The sequence below is a fragment of the Micromys minutus genome, assembly GCF_963924665.1.
Source record: "Micromys minutus genome assembly, chromosome: 5".
NCBI lineage: Eukaryota > Metazoa > Chordata > Mammalia > Rodentia > Muridae > Micromys > Micromys minutus.
Window position 1 is genome coordinate 50,012,194 of NC_137974.1, and position 25,809 is coordinate 50,038,002.

A 25,809-nucleotide genomic window follows, 5' to 3' on the forward strand; every position below is an offset into this window, starting at 1 on the left:
CAGCTTTGAATGCATTCACAAGACCTGCAAAAGATAAAACCAGATAAATTTTCCAAATGGATTTGCTATTCGATCATGAAGTTCCACACCTATGCATGTGGCTTCTAAGAGTGTATCCATACTCTAGTAAATGATACTGTATCTGTCCACATTAAGTAGAACAGTGGAATTTTAAATGTAAACATATAATTTGGAAATAAAATTGGTATAAAATACAGAAAGAAGATTTAGAAAATGGAATTTAAGCAAAACACATACGTATTAATGAAATTCACAGAAAACAAAACAAAATTTATCAATAAATTATTTTGGCCACGGGGAGATTGCTTAGTAGGGGAAAATGATTAATCATGCCAACTTTTGATCTAGGTTTGTTTTCTCATCACTTAGCTTAGAAATCAGGAATTACTGGCTAATGATTTAACAAAAATATTTAAATATATAACTCATACATACACACAAAGGAATATTACACAATTTGGTGACCAAACCATTGGGAGATTATTTTTAAACTGGGACATGGTATAATTCTCTGGACATTCATTTTATGGAGTCAGTGAGCTGACTTAAAGTAAGAGATCTTATATAAAAATTTAAGTTTGTAAAATGATTGAGTAAAAGGTTGAATATCAAATTAAATACTTTGTCAGAATATTGCTGAGTGTAATAATAGTTCAATAAAATGGCCAGTAGTCATATCATTGTGTAATACTTTGAAATTCTTATTTATGTACAATACTCATAGCTGTTCATTGTAATACTTTGAAAATAAATTTCTTGGTAACTAGATGGTATAAGCATAAGGCAAGCTAGACTAAAAGGTGTAAATTAATAAATAACTACGTAAAAGTAACTACAGTGATTCAGTTTTATGTGAAAGCACTCAGATGTTTATATTAGTGCATGCATATATGGAAACATGGGGCCAGAAAACATTCTTCAGTGTCATTTCATCAGATATCATTGATCTTTTCACAGGGTCTCTAATTGGCTAGGGGATCACCTATTCATCTGAACTAGCTGTATACAGAGCTCAAAGAATCATTTATCTTTATCTGCTCAGGCTGGTATTACAAAGATATACCATCATGCTTATACTGGTCTTGGGTAAGTTTTGGGATCAAAACTGAACCTCTGCTTACAGGACACACACTCTACTAAATGTACTCTTTCCTCAACCCATAATTCTACCATTTTTAGTGCCTTTTGCAATGGGTTTGAGGGTGGATATTACTAAAATGAAGGTTAGCACAAGCTAATAACTCAATTCCATTGCTCCTCAAAACAACAGTGAGCTAAAAGCAGGACCTCTCTTCAGAAGCATCCTAACTTTACAAAATATACTAGAAGGTTATAATATTTGGAAAAATCTTGATTCATGGAGTCCATAGACAAACTTCTGCAGCTGTGGGGACTAAGATGGTCAAATGAGACTACAATAGACAGGAAAGGTTGTGAAAATAGCAGGGCAATGTTCTGATGGGAAGTAAAGAGCATAGTAGAGGACGGTCCATATGTTGTTAAGTAAAACTATGACAAGTTATATGTATTTTCTCAAAGGATATAGGTTGTAAAGCACCAAGGTAAAGAGTGGTAAAGATATGAGTTCTCAACTCCACTGCAAAGTTCAGTGTTATCACTGATATTACCAAAAACTGAGGAATCCTGTGGTATCTTACAGAATTTTCCATTGGTTATGTTTAATGACAACTGTCTTGAATCTTCTGAAGGAAACATATACCCACTCTTGACAATGAACATACAAAAATGATAGATTGAAAGAAATTGGGAGACTGGAGAAACAGGGAAAGAAAAAGACATTCAAGAAAGGCATGAGTGGGGTAGAGAGAGACATTTGTATAAAAAATGCAGTAATGAAGGGAGGAAAAGAGAAGAAATTAAGGAATGTAGAAAGCTATTTTGCTGCAAAATCTAAAAACCCTGGCTGTGTTTTGTAGGCCATATTTTTAATTTTTTTCTATCAAGGAACAAAGAGGAAATTTGTTTGCATATGAAACTAGATATGGTCATATAAAGCCATCCTAGAGAGTTGAGCTTACCAGTTTGGTGTGAGTAGTAGAATGAGACATTTCAGTGCTTTCGCTTTCAGTTTCTTTCTGCAGCCTGTAAAACCACTTCTTATATTCCATTCGCACCTGGAAAAGAACAATTATAATTATGGTTACACCTGAACTTAGTTCAAGAAAAGGAAGTGTACCTAACATGAAATTCAAAAGATACAAATGCAAACTGCTACTTTTTCAATTTCACTGCTATTCTGTGTATATTTGACCATGTTAATTTTATTTAAATTTGATGTCCTCCAAAATATATCTATATAAAAAACCATAAGGATATGATAATATTGTTGGTGGTGATAGTGGTACAGATGATGATAATGAAAATGTTGATAGTTATTGCAATTGTATGATAGTAGGAGTAGTGATTAAGATAATAAAGGAAGATCACTCACTCACGATGGTTGTAATGATAATCATGAGCACAGTAATAATAATGGAGATAATGCTAATAGTCACGATGGGGCTGGTAATGACGAATATGATTGTTATGTTATATGACAGTGGCAAAATTGGTAGTGATGATGATGATGTTGATGATGATGATGATGAATAATGCTAGTGATATTAATGATGCTAATAAGTATGGTGATTATAATAATTATTTTAGTGTTAACATTGAAAATATATCAATGGCATGGGTGGTAATAATGTCATAATATATAATGGTCATTATGATAATTATGGTGATTCTGGTGACAATCAGTATGATAAAAGGTACAATCATGATCGTGGTAATCAGAGTGGCAATGTTGATGGTGGTGATGATGGTGAGAATGATAATAGTGAATAGGAATATGATTATTATAATAATTTTGGTAGTGATATACTATGATAATAGATGTGATATTGATCATGAACAGGATAAAGATTGAATGAAGATGATGGTGGTGGTAGTGGTGATAATGAAGATGAAAAGGCAGAAGATGTTGAGAGTGTGATGATTATTGCCAAAATTTACTCAACAATAGGTATATGTGAGGCTTTTAATATGGAAAATAGCATTTAACATTTATACTAATTCAATAGAAAAAAACCATTTTTAACCTGGTGGTAGGATCTAAATCCCAGGACAGTAACACTTATAATGGCATATGAAAGTATATCCTACAGTTGTATAATCTGTCTTGTTCTAAAGTTGGGGGAACCCTCTAGAATGTACCAGAGACCCAGAAGATGATAGACTCTAAGGACTCAATTGGGTGACCTTAGCCATTATATCCAACATTAGAGAGAGGGAACTCGAAGAGTCCACCTCCTGTAGATAGACATGAGCTCAAGAAGAGGGACAGGTTTACTCACCACAGTCAATATTTCTGACCCTGTATTGTTCCTGTCTAAAATAACTGCAGGGAAAAAATGGAGAAGAGACTGAAGTAAAGGCTACCTAGTGATTGTCCCAACTTGGAATCCATCTCATGGAGGGAGAGGGGATCAAGGCCTGACACTACTACTTAGGCTATTATATGCTTACGGATAGAAACCTATAATGGAAGTCCTCTGAGAGGCTCTATCAGCAGCTGGAACAGAAGAAGATACTTGTACCCAGCAATTGTCCTGAAGTCAGGGACCACTATGGTTGAGTTAAAAGAAGGATTGAAGAAACTGAAAGAGAGAGAGGCCTTATAAGAAGACAAGCAGTCTCAATTACCACAGACCCCAGGGAGTTCCCCGACATTGACCCACTAATTAGGAGCATACATGGGCTGGTCCAAGGCCCCTGGCACAAATATAGCAGATGTCTGTCTGGTCAACCCTCAGTGGGAGAAGATACATTTAATCCTCAGTAGACTTGGGGCACCAGGGAAGGCAGAGGCCTGGTCTTAGGGAGTACCTTCTCAGAGGCAAAGGGGGGAGGAATTGAATGAGAATGTTGGGAGGCAGGACTGAGGTGGACAATGGCTAGAATGTTAATAATAATAATAATAATAATAATAATAATAAAGAATAATAATGATAACAACAATAATAATAAACAAAATATAACAATGGCACCATACAATTTTCCAGAAAATTGATGGAACTAGGAAAAAATCTTTCTGAGTAAGGTAATGTGGACTAGAAAGACAAACATGGCATATATCCACTTATAAGTAGATATTAACTGCATAATAAAGGTTAACCTTGCTTCAGTAAAATCTCCACAGACCCACAAAGGCTAAATAACAATGAAGGTTCAGGGGGATGCATTAATCTCTTTGGGAATGGGAGACAACAGATATTGTGGGTGGACTTGGTGTGGTTGGAAATGCGTAGAGGGGGATCATATGTGGGGAATATGGAGGGAGAGAGTACTGGGAGAGACAAGTGTAATAGGGGGACAGGTAATTTGGGTGCATTGTAAAAATATGGGGCAACAGAAACTCTCACACAACTAGTAGAATAACTGTGACTAAAACTTGTGGTTACAGAGAACCAGCTATAGCCTATAACCATACAAGTCTTCCAGTGAAAGATTGGGACACCCTCCCAAACTCCACAAAATTTTTTATCTACAACTTGTACCGTCTCATTGTGGGGCTAATCAATCACTGGTCCATGTTGAGACCTATGCTAAAATTGACAGCTCAACCATGGAATTTCCTGGAGTACCAGAATCTAGGGCTAGTACTGCCCAGAAACCTAGGCCAGAAGTAAACATGATAGATAAAATAAAAGTCAATGAAATAATTTATAATGATATCTGCTATACTTGTAGATATGAGTCTGACAATCACCATGAGAAAGGCTATATTCAGCAATTAATGAAAATAGATGCAGAGATGTGCAGAAAACATTGGGCCAAGCTCTGGGTATCCTGAGTTAAAATGAGTGGAAAGTTATTAGGTACCAGAAGGGTCAATAACACCATAAGAAAACCCAAAGAATCAACTAGCCTGAACTCATGGGAGCTCACGGAGACTAAGCAGATGAACAGGAAGCCTGCATGTTTCTAAGCTAGACCCTCTCCATATATGCTAGAGTTCTGTAGCTTGTATTTTTATGGGACTCTTAACAGATGAACAGGGGCTGCTTCTGGTGTTTTGTCTGCTTTGGAGACCCTTGTCCTACAGAATTAAGTAGTACAGTATTAAGATGTGGAGATGTGTCTAATATTATTGTGATGTGATATGCAATGTTCAGTTGATATTACTTGGAGGCCTGCCTTTTTTGAAGAAAAAAAAGAGGAGAGGACAGGGAAGGGAAAGATAGGGGAAGAGTCTAGAGAAAAGGAGGGAGGTAAACTGCTGTTGGGATAAAATATATGAGAGAATATATTAATAAAAATAAGTTTTGAATTTGTACTCCTCAACATGATTTAACAAAACCACACAAGCTGCATATAATTCTAGTTGAAATAATTTGCTTGAGAAAGGTTAAAGATCACCAAGAATACTAATCCCATTAAGATTACAGTGAGTTCTTATTATATGTTGGCCGAACAAACAAACAAACAAACAAACAAAGAGAAAGGCCACTAAAGGTGGTTGCACATAGCTAATAAATTATCATTACAACAACTCTCACAAAAACCATGTGTGCTGGTAGGTTACATTATACTTTGCTATAGATTCTGAGCCCTTTAGAGTAAGACACTGCAGTATTTCCAGAGGATAATGTTGACTCAGAAAGAATAAGCATAATCTTCACAGTCACAGAACAAACTGCTAAATAGAAGATTTGAGGGTGAAGTAGATTGTGTCAAATATCATTGTGTCCATTTCTAAAATACACATCACTACAGGAAATTATACATCTTCATGGTTAACTCAAATATGATAATGATATCTGTAACTACTATGTGCAAGCTTCAAGGATTAAGATGTGATTTATATTTGATCCCCTTCCCATTTAATACCAAACAATATCCCACATTGTATTCATAACATCAACCAAAGTCACTGTCAAGTGAAAACTTTTTCATTTCATGAATTTTATGTCAATAAAGTGTTAATTATATAATATGAACAAAAAATTTTCTAATCATATTTTTTTGTCACTATGATTTAAAATATAATAATAAAGAACCTTTGTTAATGGAGAATGAACAGCCTCATCTTTACACGCCTCTAAGATGTATGCTTAGAGGCTGACTATGTATAAAACACATTGTATGCTTTATCTAGGTGAAACTTAAAACTATCATAAATAAATGAAAATTTCAAAATTGAAGTGTGAAAAATAGAACATGAGTAGATTGTCAAAGACATGTAGAGCCACATTTGTGACAAATGACAGTCTTACCTGGCGATTAAGCAGACAATGTACCACGAATACCAAAACACCCTGCAGGACATTGATGATGGTGAACAGATAGGTAATGATCAGTTTCACTGTCTTCCCAACTCCAATGAAAATAAACAAGCCAATGCCCCAAGAACATCCTAATACAAATAGCTGAGCAATGGCTTTAAATGTCATAATCCTGGAAGGAAAAAAAGTACAAAAAATTTAACTACTCTTCATTAGGCTTTTATTGCAGGTTAATTTGGATTGCTGGAAATTGTAATTTTCATGTGTTAGGTTATTAATTTTTAAGAATTTTAAGAAATATTTTGCTTATTAAAACTCTACCAGATTTACACACAAGATGTGCTGAGGTAATGGTAGTGTAGAACTTGTGGCTGTGGTAAACTAAAGATTGATCCAACTGAGGCCTACAACACAAAACAAACACTTCCTGGTTTGCCAAGAAGCATAGGCAGGATATCTCAGAGGCCCAGGACAGAACCAAACAAGACTGGAAATTTAGTAAGTAAAATGAAACCTAATGATAATCTACCGCTGGCATAGATCAGTATCTAGCCTAATCATCATCAGTCAGGCATAATCCAGAAATTAATGGATGTAGATGCAAAACTCACAGCCCCAACCTAGGTGGAGCCAGCAGACCCTCACCGAAGATGTGAAGGAAGGCCTATAGGAGGCAGGGGAGTAAAGGATACAATGCAAATACAGCCAAACGAATCAGTGAAACAGAGCTTGTAGGGCTCACAGAGACTGCAGCAAAAAAAAAAAAAAAAAAAGTCCTGTATGATTGTTAACATATATTTTTGGCTGTATAACTTGATGGTTTTGTTGGACTACCAACAGTGGGAGTGGAGGGTGTCTCTGACCCTGCCGTGTCCTAGGACGGTTTTACTCCTACTGGGTTTCCACGTCCAACCTTGGTATGAGGGTTTGTGCCTAGCGTACTAAGCCATGTTTGGTGGTTTTCCCTGGGAGATTTGTATTTTTAAGGGAAACAGAGAAGTGGATCTGGGGTAGAAGTGCATTGTGGACAGGAATTTGGAAGAGTGGAAGGGCAGGATATAAAGAATAAAAGAAGAATTAGAGAAAAATTATAACTGTACACACTTATGGAATTTTGTATGTATGTACTAAAACTCCGGGTTTTTTTTTCTTTTTTCTTTTAAACTTTATTTTAAAAAACAAAGATAAAAGAAAAAAATTTTAAACATTTTTGCATAAATGTATACAAATACATTTTTGTCAGTGCTTGGCTTTTTTTTTCTTTTTTTTAAGGTTTGATACTCTGCATTGAGGTCTTACTAGTTACAATGAGCAAAAAGTACATGTAAAACAGGATGTAACCCGGAATTAGTCAACGTTTTCTTGGTGTGTAAGGATTGAGGATAATTTTTTTTTTGTTTTGTTTTGTTTTCTTTTTTTTCTTGACCTTCACACAATCTGTTAGTTGTTTCTGGGGCAATCCGAGCCTCTGGGGTTAGCATCCCAATATCAGTGACTGCATATTATGTCTGTTCTTCTGTGACTGGGTTATCTCACTCAGGATGATATTCTCTAGATGCAACCATTTTCTTAAGAATTTGGTTAAGTCATTGTTTCTGATAGCTGAGTAGTACTCCATTGTGTAAATGTACCACAATTTTTGTATCCATTCATCTACTGAAGGATATCTGGGTTCTTTCCAGCTTCTGGCTATTATAAATAGAGCTGCTATGAACATTGCGGTGCATGTATCTTTGTTGTATATTGGAGTGTCTCTGGGGTATATGCCCAAAAACTCCGAGTTTTACTCTGTTGAAATGATAAATGCCTTTACAGGCTTTTCATTTGGATTGTTTAGTTGCCCAATTACAATGTGGCTCTGAGGCTGTGAGGACAATGAGTACAATGTAACGGCATAAAAGTGAAAAGTTTGGGTATAAAGTTAATAATGAAGGAGCTGTGGTGCATTTGATGTATACTTGGAAGAATCCAGAATCACCTAAATCACCTGATTCTGAGCACATCTGTGAGGGAATAATGAGATTAAGGCTAACCACCGTGAATCTTTGAAGGACTGGCTTGATTATATCAATTGAGTAGGGATATTCTGCCCAGTATCACAGTATTATGCCCCATAGCGGGGATGCTACACTGCATAAAATATAGAGAGAAATACATATAATATTCTCATTTGTGGATGCTGTATAGCAAAATATTTCAATCTCTACTTGCCCTGACCTTCCCTCAATTTTTGCTATGAAAAGTTCAAACCAGTCAGTTAGAAAGAACCCATTTTTCATTAATTTGTCAGTTATTTTGTCATAACAAAAAATAAATTAAAACAAAGCTCTTGGTATATATTTGACATAAACAATATTATGCCAATAATTAAATAAAAATATCAACAGTGCATAATTAAAAGACTGCATTGGCTTAACTGAAATGTAGAGTTGTTCCCTTCTTCTATTCAGGTTTCCTAGTTATGCCCAGGGTTTTAGTATAGAGAATTTTGTTTTGTGTGATTTTATGTATTTATCTGGTGGTCTGGGTACAGACGCCAGGGCTTCAATCCTGCTAACCAAGAGCTCTATAAACTTCAGCAGGACACATTATTATATTTTCAAATACATGTTTCTCTTGTATAGAATGTTGAAATGAGAACAGCTGATTCTACTGCATTCTTACTTTGTGTCTTGAAGTGTAGAAACGTCTTTATTGAGAGAAGAGAGTTTGCTTCTCAAAATCCATATAACTTGAATGTAGAATGCCAGGTTTATCTGTGGAAATCACATGAGAAAATGAATTGGAGATTTCTTCAGGATCTTTTTTTTTCATATACTACAACTGGTGTTGGATCTGAGAATCATTTGGCAATAATTCAGACATCCTATAGGTTCTATGTACCTTCTCTGAAGTATTGTGTTCAGCCCATAATACAATTATAGCTCCCTTCAATTTTTGATAATTTTCTGTAGTTTTTACTTAAAATAGAAAATTCTGAAAATTAAAGGCTATTATTCATTCATGGCAGTAGTAGTTTGAAAAGCTTTGCCTCCCATAGATTCATGTGCTTGAATACTTGGCTATAATGAGTGGCACTCATAGGAGTTGTGGCCTTGTTGGAAGAGGCGTGGCCTTGTTGAAGGTAGTGTGCCAGTGTGTAGGTGATATTTAAGTTTTTCTATGTGCAGGTTCCCCACAATTTAAAATACAGTCCCCTCCAGTCTTCCTTAAGATCAAGATGTAGACATCTTGGCTCCTCCAACACCACGTCTGCCTGCAGGCTGATATTTTTCCTACCAATATGATAATGGATTATATCTCTGAAAATATAAGGCAGCTCCAATTAAATGTTTGCCTTTATAATATTAGCCTTGGTCAATTATTGGTCTGTATAGCAATAAACCTTATGACATTGACCTAGGCAAAATTATTGATTAAAATTTTTAAAATCTAGGAACACATTATATACAGTAGATGGATTATTATTCAATATTTTCTGAAGAAAAAATCACTTAACAAATCTAGGGCTTTAAAAAATTATACATACATACATATATATATATATGTATATATATATATACACACACACACATATACATTCTTTATGTAGAAGCTGATGGAGAAGAAGAGATGCTGGAAAATGCTGTCTCCTGTGTATTACAAGCTTATTTTGCTCATGATCTCACAGCCATCATAGTTACCCAGACAAAACCCTCTGAAAATTAAGCAATACAAAACACCATCATGGGTAGAGAAGGAATACTTTTAGTAGAAGAAAAAGATTCAATAAATATTTGCTTATGCCCACTGACAGACTATCTGTAATTGCATTGTGGAATACAAATTTATCCATATGTGACATATCATAGCTTAACTCAGTTGGTAATCTTAAAAAGGAAGAGGACATGACATTCAGAGGAGAGCTGGAGGAAATAAATCAGGGTAAATAGGACCATAGTCTCATGTGTGTGCGTGTGTGTATGCATATATACATATATATATATAAACTACACTTAAAAATTTGCTAATGGAAGATAAACATATGAGAGGCAGATGTATGATGCCAATGTACTTGGGAACAAAAGGCTTTCAGACTTACATCTATCTTCACTTCTTCACTTCAGTTCCACTTTAACAGATAAAAATGTGTATTCTATTTTATGCCACCTGAATGTAGGTATTCTCACAAGTAACAGTCACCTACCAAGATAATGGCTGCCACTGGCCCCAAGAAGCTCCAGATGAATCCTCTATGAAGGCTGAGCCAGCAGCTGTGTTCAGAAGATGAGAGTCATCAGTCTTTGTCACTATTGAAGAGAGAAAGTTGTACACCAGGCCTAGAGAACAATCTAGCAGTGTGTAGAACCAATATTTCCTAACCGAATTTCAAAAGAATTTGTCTGACACAAGCTTTGTGCACTGAGGATAAGCTTCCCAAGTAGGTCATGATCAAAACTTGGAAAAGGTAAACTGACTTGTAAAGCAATGAGGCACTTAAAACTTACTAGCTGTCATTTCTCCAAATAAACTTTTGATAATTTCTTTAATTTCTGCAAGATAACTTTTTGTGATGTTTTAAATGTTTGAAAGACTTAGAACAAACCTTTGTAAAATAAATGACTGACTGTATGTAAACATGAACACTTCTCTGTTTTAAACTTATTCTATTAGTCACTTGTAATTTTTTTTATCTACAAACTGTCATGGAAAATGTCAATAACCGGGTCTTGGCAGAATACTAAGTATCTGATTAGTATAATGTGCAACAGACAATATTTAGGATACAAAAAAATCAACTCATAAATTTTCTTCATGGATTGAAAATTACAACTATTTAACAAATAAAATTGCCAAATATTTATATTATGTATGTAAATTTTACTGTGACTCAGTTACACTCCTTCCTGTTGAGGTTTGGTCTTTTCTATTTATTGTGAGGCAAAATACTGGCCCCAAAGGCCAGATTGCATCTAGAGAAGAAGGAATGCGTACATAGACCCAGCTGATGCTGTGCAACCTTGACACCCTCTCCACGTTATCCCTGACTGGTGAATAATGATGCTTACAAGTGTGTAGAATTATGATAAGCAGAGTTTGGGATTCCTGGGCTTGGTGTTGGAGGGGGAACACAAGTGGAGAGAGAATCTGGAGAGTGCAAAAGTTACCATATGGTTGGTGAATTATGAAGACTTTGCCATGAAGTACAGTGAATTGGAGTTAAGAGCAATTCAGATGAATCATACCAATTTATACCTTGTGGCTATTAATAGGAAAGTAGATTTAAATCATTTAGAGGGTAGATATGTGCCTAGCTCAAGTGTTTTAAAGGCTCATTTTAAATATAAAATGTGTGTTCTTTATCTGGGAACTGAATAAATAAAGTAAGGTAGAGATCCTGATCTGAGATAAATTAATTTTTATAACACCTTACTTTATGTATTATTAATGACCGAGATCACCATAGGAGTATGATTTAGAGTGACTTGCAAAGAAACTGGTAAAGTCATTCAGAGTGGCAGGTCTAAAAACATAAGATAATTAATATTTGGTCCTTTTTCGAATCAGTTTGCCTGTTCCCATTTTTTTTCCTACTATTTATGCTGTGCTATCATTCTGGGTAATTCAAGACTCGAAGTGCACACCACACATACCTCTGAGTGCATGATTGTTATTATGGAAGGCATTCCATCGTAGGTATAACAAAGCTTGTAACTCAACACTATCAAAATAATAATTAATTTAACTAACTTCTGAGAGGACATATTTGGAATTTTTTTTTAAAAAAAGACAGAAATCTGTAACTCTTCATAATGTACCATTGAGTACTTTTACTTGTTTCTTTCCAGCTCCCATCTTTCAAAAAATATACAAACTACAATTATCCCCATATATCTGTCAATGAAATAAAGAACTTCCATTTTCATGGAATCATGTTGAGAGCCACATGAGCAACAGACTAACCGTGGTAGTTGGTATTTTTCTTCTCATTGCTATTTTTATTCAAGGAAATAGTCCTAATCTCTACCTACTGTTTGAGGTCCTTTAACAACAATCTATCTGATATCAATCAGGGACTGTGGGATTGCTTTAACTATTCCTTATCTTCCTGAAGAAAGAACTTCTCATTTTACCAAAATTCTCAATGTGATAATATACCAGAGCTACTAAGGATTTCAGTTAGATTATTGTTTTAAGTGTTAGAAAATATGGAAGACATACATGATCCTGCTGTGAGAGTGTTCATCCTGTATGCACACAGATGTCATTCTGCCATCACTACTGCACAAACTGAACATGAAGCTGAAAGCATGAAGGTGAAGCTGGAACCAGTAGGAAGGAAAACACAAGAACACCACTGACTACATAGTGAGTTCCACTCCAACCTGGGATGCAGACCGTGTCTCAAAGAAACAAAGCATCACTAACGAAAAACTGTGTCTATCGTTTCAAACACACACACACACACACACACACACACACACACACACACACACACACACACACACACACACACACAAAATGCTTACTGGTTGTATGTTCCATAATTCTTGTGGCCAGCTATTGCAGACACAGCAACAATAAAGGCAGGAAATCCATATCCTACAGGATACATGAACCTCTTCTTGAATCTGCCCGAGTTGCTGTAGTTGACCACTTTGAGATTGCTCACAGTAAGAAAAAGGTGTAGCCCTTCCAGAAACATCCACATGAAGGAAGCCAAGTAGAGGTAGTGCAACATTCCGGCTATGAGTGAGCACAGCACCTGGGAGGGAAAATAAAATGTGTGGAACAGATGTCAACTGTGCCTGATCCAATTCTCAGTACCTATTTTTTACTGGATGTTGGTGTGGGTTCGGTATATGTTTGCTTGGAAACAGTACACTTTAAGGGAGTACCTTACTAAATTTTACTTTCCACATGAATGCCAAGGAATTAATGCTACCAGAACATGCCTCAAATCAGTAATACAGAAGGCTTCATAGATCCATACTTCATTTCCCCAGAACTTTGAACAAAACTTTTAAGACAAATGTTCTGTGCTGCCCCCTGGATGTCTTCAGTAGAATCCACAGACAATCTTTTATGCTGGGCACTTGAAAATAATGATTGATTGGCTCTCATCCTTCCTAGTTAAATGAGTCTTAGATAAAAGGCAAAAAAATTGTTAATCAAATCTTTGATGCAGTATCAGTATTTAGAGAAAATGGTAATGAGCCCTCAGAGAAAAATATTCATTGTTTATTAGTGCTACATATATACAGTAAATGTTCTCTCTGGATAAGATTTCACCCCTTTGTGGATGTAAACCAGACTTACATATCAAAAATAATATGATAATAATAGTAAATGTTAAGAAATTGAATTTTAAAATGTGTGCTCATTTTTGATCCATGAGTATCAAAAATACTTTATAGTTCTGACTGTAATATTTCTTTAGTATTAACTTTATAATGATAATAATAATAATAATAATAATAATAATAATAATAATAATAATAATCACTCTGTGTATGCATGTGAGGAAGACAAAGAATAAAATTTTATGACTTCATTCATTAATTCAAGTCACTGCTTCTATGAGAATTGAATTTACTCACTTAAGAGAACAATAATTTATTTGTCTAATTTGCTTTTCAGAATAATTTTATTTTATGTTTGTGAGTGGTTTCCTGTATTTATTATTGTAGAGTGTGTTTATGCCTCCATATGTATGCAGCTGTGGCCTCTAATGCAAAAGGAAACTGTTGAATATCTTGGAAAGGGAGTGGCAGACAGCTGTGAGCTGCCTTGAGAGTGCTAGCTACCAAATCCAAGTCTTCTGCAGGAGCGTAAGTGGTCTTAAGCATGTCCAGATAGTTTCCTGACTTACTAAATGATGATTGAGATGGCATAAGAAACTGTGATAACCATGATAAAGAGTTGAAATGTATGATACAAAAGCTGGATGGATAACAAAATTGAAATTTTAGGCATGTGAAGCATATAAACAAAGTATGGTATAAAATGTCCACAAAATGAGATAAAAGTAGATGCTGTTGAAAGATATTCAACTACTTGAGTCATAAATAATTTCTTAGGGGTAATGATATTTACCTGTAATCATGAAAAACTTAGTTTGACCACTTGACACCACATGGTATAAAGAGAGAAAATAAATATAAGATTTTTTTGACTTTTAAATTTAGACCATGTATAAATATATACACAGTAAGTAAATACACATTAACAATTTTATAAATATATAGAACATGAGGAAAGCAATATAAATTACTAGCATAAAAGGATGGAGATAGTATTAAAAAAGTGGTCAGAAAAGTGATTTTTTTTCTCAATTTGAATGTCCCCAAACCAAAGGGAGCTCTTAAAATAGTCAGAAATTGTGAATATATATATTACTTAGTCTTAACTATATATATATACATGTATATATATATATAGTTTTAACTGTAGACAAAATCTTGCCCAAGATAAATACATATTAAATACATATTGTTATTTAAAGGAATTATTGTCTTCATCATTTGTATTATTTTTAAGGACAACAGGTAAAAGACTGAAACAACCACACATTCTTTGAAATTATTAGTGGGTAATCAGAATGTGGTAAATCATTCAATGGACTGTTGTGGCTGTATAATAAAACAAGATTCCATTATTTCAATAGATAGTAAAACATCACAAACACATGCACACATTAAGAAGACATACGGTTGTGTAACAGTTCATTCTGAAATAAAACAGCCATTGTGGAGATAGGCTCATAAATCTCATAAAGAAAACAACTGACAATTCCCAGGATTTACCTGAAACTCATACATACCCTCTGGAAATCAATATGGCAAATCTTTAGAAAATTGGAAATAGTTCTACCTGAAGTACCAGCTACACTTCTCCTTGGCATATACCCAAAAGATGCTACATCATAAAACAAAAATACATTCTCCACTGTTTATAGCAGTCTTATTAATAATATCCAGAAATTGAAAGCAATCCAGAAGTACCCCAACCAAAGAATGGATACAGAAAATGTGGTTCATTTACACAATGGAATACTATTCAGCAATTAAAAACTAGGGCATTGTGAATTTTTCAAGCAAATAAATGGAACTAGAAAATATCATTTTGAGTGAGGTAACTCAGACACAAAGGGACCATGCATGGTATCACAGATAAGTACATACTAGCCAAAATGTGCAGAATATCTCTGATACACCCCCCCCCCCCAGAGACCTTGGGATGTTTTACAAGAAGGAAGGTCCATGCGAGGATGTTTCAATCCCACTCATAAGGTGGAATAAAGTAATCACAGGAGGCAGAGAAATAAAGGGACCTGGGTGAAAAAGGGAAGGGAAGGAAAAATGGAGACAGGATCAGGTATTGGGACAGACAGAAGAGAAGCCAAGAGGACCAAAAGAATGAATTGGAATATGTAGCTGCCAAAGTTGGGGATTTGAAGAAACCTTTAGAAAGTTCCAGAGACCTGGGATGTGAGAGTTTCCCAGGACTCAATGAGTGATATTAGCCAAAATGTCCAACCATGTCATCTATGCTACAGTAATTAACTCTTCCCTGCATTGCTTACGTAACCACAGTAAAATTATTGATCTGGACAATCAAGAACAACAGTAAAGAGATTTGTGGTTGTGTTGGTGACACAAAGTTTTTTTTACAATCTGCATTTGACTGGTCTGTATTATGCTATAGGGTATTCACATCTTTGAAGGGTACATGTTATTTATGTATGTTGAAGGAAGCACATGCATGAGTGGTGTGTGTGTGTGTGGTGTGTGTGTGTGTGTGTGTGTGTGTGTGTGTGTGTGTGTGTGTAGTGTTTGTATGTATGTGGTGCATGAATGTGTGTATTAGTATGTTATATGTGTAATAAGTGAAAAATATGTATATTTTGCACATATGGTATATGGTGTTTGATGTACAACTGTGTGACACATGCTTGTATATGATGCATGTACATTTGTTCACAATTATTCTGATGTATGGTATGTGCACATTTGTAAACATCTATGCATATATTTGTGTGAAACCAGATGAAGATGTGTTGCTGGGATTCTTCACCTTGTTCCTGTGAGACAACATCTCCCACTGAACCTGGCTATTGTTATTTCAGTTATATTTGTTGGTCAGTCAGCTGTTCAAAACTTCTTGACTTCATCTTCCATGTGATTTTTTTATGAAGATGCTGGGATCTGAACTCAGCTATTTGTGCAAAACAGAAGATGATCTCTAAGCTGTATTTCTATTCCAAAAATACCATTTACATTTTATTGTGCCAAATTCTTCCTAGAGCCTGTAATAAGACATTTGCATATTAGAGAGGAAACTACTAAGCTATGAGCACCCCAAATTGCTTTAGCTGCATAGGGCTATCATATATCCCAGTGGTTACTGATAATAGCAATTTGTTATGCATTCAGAAACAACTAAGGGGAGGTTTCAAATAGTCATGCTACACAAGAAGATACTCTTAGGAGGAAATGATTATCCTAATTTGCTTTGTATACTATCTTTTCAATCTGTGATACAGTGTTCCATATCAAAGAATAGCTATATCTTAATGGGTAGATATTCAAAACTCAAAGTAATACTTCCAGGAAACTTTCTATATTTTATATCACCCTATAACATAAAAGAATAGTGAGAAGCAAATACTTGTCTTTTGATACAGAAATACTCATAATGTCAATAAAGAACAGTTAATTGTTGAGTGCTAAGCTGAGAGTAAGAAGTCTTTGCAGCATTATTTTTATTAGATACTCTCTCTACTTACATTTGAATTGTTATCCCCTCCCCCCACCCCACTGCCATCCCCCCTCCACCTCCACTTTTCCTCACAAAGGTGCACTCACTCCTAATCACCCTCTCCACTCCATTGCCTTGACATTCGCATACACTGGAAAACGTGCCCTCTCTGGACCAAAGGCCACATTGATGCCAGGCACTTACAGCATTGTTTTAATGTATACATATTAACCAAACATGGTCCTGTGGTATGTTATAGCATTTCAATATGTCTACAGAGAATGGGATGACCAAATCAGGGTCATTGACATATTACACAGATTTACCAGTTCTTTGTGCTGGTTCTAGAAATACTAAAATGCACTTTTTGCTGGTAATTTGAAGTATTTATTTAATTACTGCCAGTGTTCTACTATGCTACAAGGATCTACCCTTATCATTTTTATATTTTTCACTAAGTCATCATCAACTGTGTTTAGTAGTACACACTCAACCACTAAACCCATAACATAATTATAATAACATGTTTATGTGTTCTATAAAACAATCTTTGTATAATAAATATAGAAAAAATGTTCATAAATAGGACTCAATAATTACTTACTTTTCCATGTTATTAAAGTGAGATTTTACTTCAAGTTCAAAAAGCAATTAGAATGAAGAATTTTAGAGTTACTTGCAGATCAGTTTGGCAAATCTACAGTCAGTGACTTCCAGCCTCTATCCTATTGCTGATTCTGGAGTCTTGTAGGTAGTGCAAGATCTTCCAAACATAGGAACTTGCTACTCAGCCTGCCTTACAGTTTGCTGTGGTGAACTGACAGTACTCTAACAGTGAGAGGAAGCTCTATGCCCTCTTGGTTTTTCCATATGAGCCTCCCCTCCAAGAGTATGTTTTATTTTAACCTTTTTCCTTTTGGGCTAAAAGGATGAGTTTGAAACTGCATTAGCAGTAACAAATGCAACTTTAGCATGTAGGAATAATTGACATATTTTAAATCTACTTGTTTACATATATCTTGTAATGACCCAGTGAGTATGAGTACTTGCTTTGAAACATGACAACATGAGTTCAATGCCCAGAAAAACAAATGAAAGTTGGGCGTGTTCTCATATATCTACAAGCTCAGCACTCTGGGGCAAAGGAGGCAGGTATATAACCAAAGCTGTCTGGTCAGCCATCCTAGTGAAAGTGAAAAGTATCTGATTATGTAAGAGATTGTGTTCCAAGGCACTAAAGGGGACACAATAGAGAAACACAGCTGACACTTTTCTCTGAGTGCTGTATGCATGCACATTACTGCTCATATGTGCACGCTCATGTCCGTGAAGTACACTTAGATGCCAACAACCCAAACAACACTGTAGAGTGACATTACTAATAATAATACCTTTGATTCCAAAATGACCAAGGAAGCATAAAAATTCCTTCAAATATATTTATGAATATGAAAATTAAAATACAAATGACAAAAGTAGACAAACATTGTGTTGATAAGTACTGTCATATATCAGATGGCTTAAAAAATAACCATGATGTAAAGACTTGAAAACCCCATTTATTCTTTTGTTCAATAAAGTTGGAGTTTTACTTAAAAGATTAAAAAAAAAAACAAAACAAACCGGAAGCTAAAATCTTCATCCTGCAGTTTTTTTCCAACATCTCTATTGATGATGCTCTCTGTCTCTTTATAATTGCTAAGGACATGATAGTCATGAATGATTCACACAACGAAGTAATTTTATTATGTCACTAACCTTAGGCTTAGTTCTGTTGATGCCTGTGAGGAAGAGGAGGTCAGCCAGGAAAAGGCAGATGGAGAGCTGCAGGTGGAGTGTGGTGCTGGTATTCTGAATGGGCCGGCACAGGAGAAAAGTGATGGCCGCCAGACATAGGCACAGGAGAGAAAGACTCAGTCCAACATAGGTGATCACAGAGAGTGCAAAATGCACAGCATCCTCCTACAATGCACAAAGGGATGCTTCAGATTCTCCATATATAGATGGCAGCTGCTGTAATATCAGCTATAGGGAACCTGAGAGATTGGTGACCTTGTTCTGAGTTGTGTCATAAAGTTTGAGATTAGTGCTTAGGACATGAGAGTCACTGAATAAATATTAACTAAATGAAATATGCATGCAGAAATATATAGCACGAGGGCCACTGAGAAGAAAAATATTCATAAACATGAACTAAAGTGCAACAGGGGTATGCAAATCTAAATTACAGTCTAACATCTCCCTTAAACATGGCTACCCAAATGACTTACACTTGCGAATAGAGAGAGAGTTGGAACATTGCAAAATGGCAATATTAGAATCATAATCGTCTTTAGCCCTGTAGATAACATCTACTGCCTATCTGTGAATTACCCAGCATTCTTGAATTCTTTTGCATCAAACAACTAGACCTCTAACTTGTATTATTGTAAAACCACAAACTGTCAACAGCAGCTGAGACTATGCCAGGTTTTCCATGCTTCCCTGTGATCTGATGTTCCACTATTGTATTTGAATTCATTGAATACTTCATTTTATTTGTTCTTTTACTATAAAATCATGTTATCTGGAATAATCTCTATCTTCCTGGGACACTTTCACTTATATTTCATCCTAGGACAGGTATTTTTTTTATTTCTTATGAAATGAGAGCTTTGATGATTTTGTTATCTCACATTGACTAGAAGACAATAGGTGAGTTTGTTTTAACTTTATTTACCTAAATCTTTGTTGGAGTCTAAAATTCTGTAGAATGATGCCAAGTCTTTTATCGTGGCCAGGTATTTCAGTTTGGTAATTTGGTTCAATCAAGGAAGTTTGGATATAACTGTCTAGCAAATTAAATGATGCTTCCAATTCCAGATACCATTGTTCCCTGCAATATTAAGCTCTTCTACCACGATTTCTCAACATTTGAGATATTTCTTTGATTGATCATGTTTACTCCAGGCATACTTATGGGACAGTGAAATTTTCTGCAACTTTCATTAACCCCCTACATGAGGTTTCAACTAATATTAGTTTCTAAAATGGCTTCAATTAAAATTTTATTTTTCTGTTTATAAAATCTTCATGAAATAAAATGACTGATGAAAGGTCATGTGTTATCCCCAGCCCTCACTACCCTTCAATTATAATGAATATGGAGTGTGTGTTCTGCACTATGTTCCCAATGACTTGATTTGAAAATTCTTAATCTGTTACTGTAACATCTTTGTGATATAAAATTACTGAAGAAATGCCATGTGTTATATTCAGGCATAACTACCCTTCAATTATTATATGAACTGTATATTCTGAACTCATTCCAGGAATCATCTAGGGGTAGCATAAGGTCTATATATCCAAACTTGTAATATTCTATATGTTGCTATTAATATTCTTCACATTTAATATCTACAGTAAATTACTGGAATTTCTTGAGAGTTTGTCAATTCTACGAGGTAACTGAAGCTACCTATGTACCTTTCTGGGGGTTCAAATGTGAAAAGTTTCAGCTGTACATTTCAACATTGATCTTCAGTTAGTGTACTCCTGGAATGTTGTAGAGTCTCTTGTGGATATAATTTTCCAGTGGGTATATACCACTCTGGGAAGAATTTAGGGGTTTATAACTGTGTCCTCCCATTTTTCATTCTCTACTTCCTATGTGTAGACAAAATTTGATTTCTCAGTTTCTAGCTTCTCCTTGTGATGTCTCTCTTTCTGTGTCATGATAGTCAGTGTATCTTTGAAATCAGATGGTCAAATGAACCTTTTCCCTTATATTGCTTTCAGTCACAATATTTTATTAGAGAAGTAGTAAAATAACTAATAAAAATTGACAGAAACATTTTTTATTGTCCTTAATGGAGTGTTCACATCTTAGGCCAAGCATATAGCTTCAGTAGATACATTTCTAGCTAGTGAGATCAGTTGAATTAACCATGGTGATCAATAATTCTACAGAATATCAGGAGGATAACAGAGGAGAAACCAAGTTGCACTCATTATCTTGAATTTTCTAAAAATAATCTCTCATCAAACCTACAGCCAAATAACTCGTTACTTCTGGGTATTTTTTATAAAGACATATTAAAATAAACACTACTTTCATGCTTGAGACCTGTAAGACTTGATACCTCATGTGATAGAGCCATGAGCACAGCAAAGCTGGACAGGTGGAAACACTTGCAAATGGTGTAAGAGTTATTGGTGTGCACATGAGAGCAGCCCTTAGTCGACCAGCTACCCCCTTCCTCTGTTCCTTCCCAATAAACACAGAGATGTTCTGCTCTTGAGTCAATAGGCTGTAAAGAAAACAATATAAAAGAACATGTTTTAGTGTCAATATGCCAACTTTTATTTATCTTTAATCAAGATAAGTGACATCAGCTAGAATGTGATTTAACAACTGTCTTTCCATCTCATCTCATTCACCCTTTTCCCTTTCTGATCTCTCTGCCCTTCCTGCACCCCCACATTGTAGCTTCTCTATGTAGGCTAATCTGACACACACTTACTTGATTGAGAAAACACATGAAGGGACATTTTACATCTTTCACCTCACATTGATTTTTGTTTCATCATTTATTCTCGATTCCTATGAATATCTCATTGCATACCAGAATCTATGTAAAGTTTTCATTCACAGAAGAAACCAAAGAGGGATGGTGGTGAGAGACCACTGCTTGAATAAAAAAGTCAATTGTCTTTGTCTGACCCTTAGGCCAGTTCCTTATTTCTACCTCTGATTCTCAGTATGTTCAACAGTTCTCAGAACACCAATGCCTACTTAAGTTTTTTCATAATAATTATTCTTCTTTATGGATGTATACAGGTGACTTAGTACTCATTTCCATTTTTCTTGAACTGCCTTTCACAAGTGAAATGTACATATTTAACTTGTGGGATATAACCAAAGTATACAGAATATATGAATGGCTAGATTCAAGCTACTCTCACTATCACTTCTCACTTTGAATTTAGTGGTGATATTGGAGATCTAATATATTGGAAATATAAATATACAACAATAACATTCAAAGAAAAAGAGACTTGGAATTTGAGGAAGAAGAAAGGTAGGGTAAATAAGGGGGCATTGGTAAGAGAAAAGAGGAGGGAAATGAAATAAATTACATTTGAATTGGAAAGAAAGGTAGAGTGGGTAGGTAATTGATAAATTCAGTTTCTGATATTCAAGAATAAACAATTCAGAAGTCTCAAGAAATTTCTAATTAAAAAAAATCCATCCTTCTGAAAGTTATAAAAGTTGTGAGAACAACTGAGAAAGGGAGAACCATTGAACTTTACAAGTGCCTGTAAAACACATACAGATTTCCAGGGATTTAGGTCTTATAAGACCTTATGAGTATTGTGTTAATATACTGAGTATCTTTTAGATATCTGTGCAACTGGGAGCAGACTCTAGCTCTTACCCTAACAACTCCATTGCTTAATTAACTGGAATTTGGTGGCATTATTGTTTTGCTTTGCCGTGGGTTCTATATCTGAGGTAAAAAGATGCTCTCATTTCCTCAGGAAGTTTTACATAACAGAAGGACCAACACACTTTAATATAGTGGAGTTAATATGAGCCAACACAGTATGTAAATGCATGAAAATGTTAACATTTAACATTATTGTGTATAATTTACATTAATAAAATGTAATAATTTCAAGATTTGCTAGAATACATTGTCTCCAAAATGTTATTTTATAACATAATGTTGGTTTCTAATGTTTCTGTATTTTTTCCCACAATCTCTGTACAGCCCTGTTGTACAGAAACTCAATTCTACTGCTTTTGCTTTGCAGTGTTTTAGAGTTCCTAAAGAGTTTATTGGTTTTAACCTAAGACTGAGCCACTAAAACACATGGGATTTTTTCTACTTTTATTACTACTTTAATTTTTGAAATTATAATTACATCAGTTGCCCTATGCTGTCTACATATACAATAACTGAAACAGGAGCTTTTGGGTATACATGTGAGGTTGTATTACTTGAGGCCTGAAGACCAACTCTAAATCTGAGTCACCTTGTCTCATGGCAGTCAACATCAAAGAGACACGAAAGAAGGAAGCTTGTTCTGATGCTGAGACATGTCTTAACTGGTGTTAGAACATAATTTTTCAGGATATTCTAAGAACTCCAGCACCTTACTGAGACTGATGAGTATCCAGTCTAATGGGCTGGACAAGTAATAATTAAACAACTACTAAATCCTTGACCTTTCTGTCATTTTGCCATCTCTGGTCTTTCAAAGAAGCCTGACTAATATCTCCTTTTTTCCTTTTCTTTCCTCTAAACCTTTCGCCCCACCTTGCTCTCATTGAAGTTCATGGTCTATTGTTTTCATTATTCATCATTACAGTGCATATGTATATGCATATATATTTTTAGTTTACAAAGTGTTGCTTGTATTAGAATTTTCAGTGGTGATCATTTGATATTATATAACCAAAAGCTATACAATATTTTTATTAAAATGTTTACATTTTATTTACATACCCTGCCCTTGATGAATGCCCTCCTTTTCCAAACTTTGGCTACTATGACTAATGGTACTGTGAGCATGGGAGGATGGCAAGCAGTCCATAGGGTGACTGAGGGAGTCCTTTCCAGTTTCTTTCTCATTTTCATTTATTCTATATTGTTTTCCTTAAATGATAAACTGATAAATAATTCTTAACTAAAATATGTGATGATTCCCCTTTAGTCTACATTCTCAACAATACATACATTTGTAATTTTGAAAATTGTTAATTTTTACATTTAAAGTGGATTTTAATTAGGATTTTCCTTTAACTGCATTAATCTCACTTGCAGACCCCTTGAACCTAGCTTCCCTTAATTCCTTTGCCAATATTAACATATCCTATTTTATTTCAAATGTCACTGAATTTAAATTGTACTGTGTGAACCACAAAGCTCTTGAATACTCATTTGATTGTAGGGGCACAACTAGAAATTTCATTTTATTACCAGCATCTTTTCAGACTAGAAAGTTACATACCTGTGTACTCTTTTTTTGAACTGTGATTGATTTACTGTTGATAAGAAGATATGAATATTAACAGTAATGAAGTTACAGAAAATTGAAATTTCTCAACATTTTTGTAATTTCTCTTAATTTTTAATGATCAACATGAGATTTCATGCCTCTCTGTTAATCTTATCAAACCCCTTTATATAGTACACAGAAGGGATAATCTCTCACCACTAAATAGAACCTGACTGCTTTCACAGAGGACAAAAGTTCCTTACTCAGCCCCCACAATCTTTTTCATATCCATCTGGAAATCCAGCTATAGGCAATCTGATCTTCTTTGGCAGATGCAGTTATATGGCAATCTGATCTTTATGCACACACACACACACACACACACAAACACACACACACACACACACACACACACACACACACACACACATACCTATGATGTAAAAACACTCAAGAACATGAAATTAAAAGATCTTAAAATTGTTTTGAAATGATGCTTTGAGAGTAAACTCACCTGAATATGTTGTAAAGTCAGGAGTACAGGTTCAGATAGGACAGGTTTGATTTCTGTGCGAATGGCTCCACTAACAATATGAGAGTTCAATTTTACTTCCTGAAAGCCACTTTTATTACTAAAAAAGGATCCATTTAGAAGATTCCCAAGAGACTTATAAGCAATAAAAGCCACTGCAGTTTCATCTGATAAAATAAAAGAAATCTTATTGGATATTAAACAATGTGTTACAATAGCTTACATGTGACCATGAAGTAATTCTAGAGCCTGATATATAGAGGTTGATGTTTGCAGCCAACCATCAACCATTGGTCTGAGAACAGGGTCCCCAATGGAGGGATTAGAGAAAGGACTGAAGGAGCTGAAAGTGCTTGCAATCCCATAGGAAAAATAACAATATCACCAATCAGACCCTCCAGAACTCTCAAGGACTTAGCCACCAACCAAAGAATACACATGGAGCAACCCATGGCTGCAGCTGCATATGCTGCAGAGGATGGCTTTTTGGGGCATCAATGGGAAGAGAGGCCCTAGGTCTTGTGAAGGCTCGATGCTCCAATGTAGAGGAATGTCAGGGCAAGGAGGCAAGAGGGAGTGGGTAGGTGGGTGGGGGATTATCTTTATAGAGGTAGGGGGACGGAATAAATGGTTTCTAGAGGGGAAACCAGAAAAGCATATAACATTTGAAATGTAAATAAGGAAAAGAAAAAAGAAAAAAAAAAAGACATAATATGTTTATTAAATTTACCCATAGGCATCCCTTAGATTGTATATATAACACACTATTAATATTAATAGGCATGGAATTTTACAAATACCATATCCACACATAGGTATATATGAATGTGTATGTATGTGCATGCATGTATTTATATATGCATAGACATGTGTATATGCAAATGCATATCTGTATTTGTATGCACACACACTATGTGCTGGGAAATTTTGACATTTTGACACAAACTAGTCTCTCTCTCTCTATCGTATGTGTGTGTGTGTGTGTATTGTAAAACAAATGGACTAAGGAAAAAGTTTAATGCCACCTCAAGTTGTCTCAAGATTATGTAAGGTTATGTAATTATTTAATTTATTTTCATTGTATTTGCAGTCTTTTCTGTTTATATATACATTACTTTGCTCTTTAAATCTCCATTCTTCCCTCATCTTTTTATTGCATTTTTATCCCAACTTACTTGTCCTTCCTATTTTCTTTTCACTCCTTCCCATCTTCATAAAATTGAAAGTTAATATATAGAAGTT

General features: G+C 35.1%; 1 protein-coding gene across 1 annotated transcript in view; it reads right to left on the reverse strand.

The window, feature by feature from the left end:
• The window catches only part of ADGRE3 (adhesion G protein-coupled receptor E3), a gene marked incomplete at both ends in the record, with an annotated part of 62,428 nt that overhangs the window by 15,067 nt on the left and 21,552 nt on the right, over window positions 1–25,809 (reverse strand). The window contains 8 exons of the mRNA XM_080917432.1: window positions 2,061–2,156; window positions 6,303–6,483; window positions 8,976–9,067; window positions 10,498–10,564; window positions 12,821–13,056; window positions 18,810–19,013; window positions 21,173–21,340; window positions 24,550–24,734. Coding sequence (XP_080773558.1) covers window positions 2,061–2,156; window positions 6,303–6,483; window positions 8,976–9,067; window positions 10,498–10,564; window positions 12,821–13,056; window positions 18,810–19,013; window positions 21,173–21,340; window positions 24,550–24,734 — 1,229 coding nt within the window. The remainder of the gene's footprint in view (window positions 1–2,060; window positions 2,157–6,302; window positions 6,484–8,975; window positions 9,068–10,497; window positions 10,565–12,820; window positions 13,057–18,809; window positions 19,014–21,172; window positions 21,341–24,549; window positions 24,735–25,809) is intronic.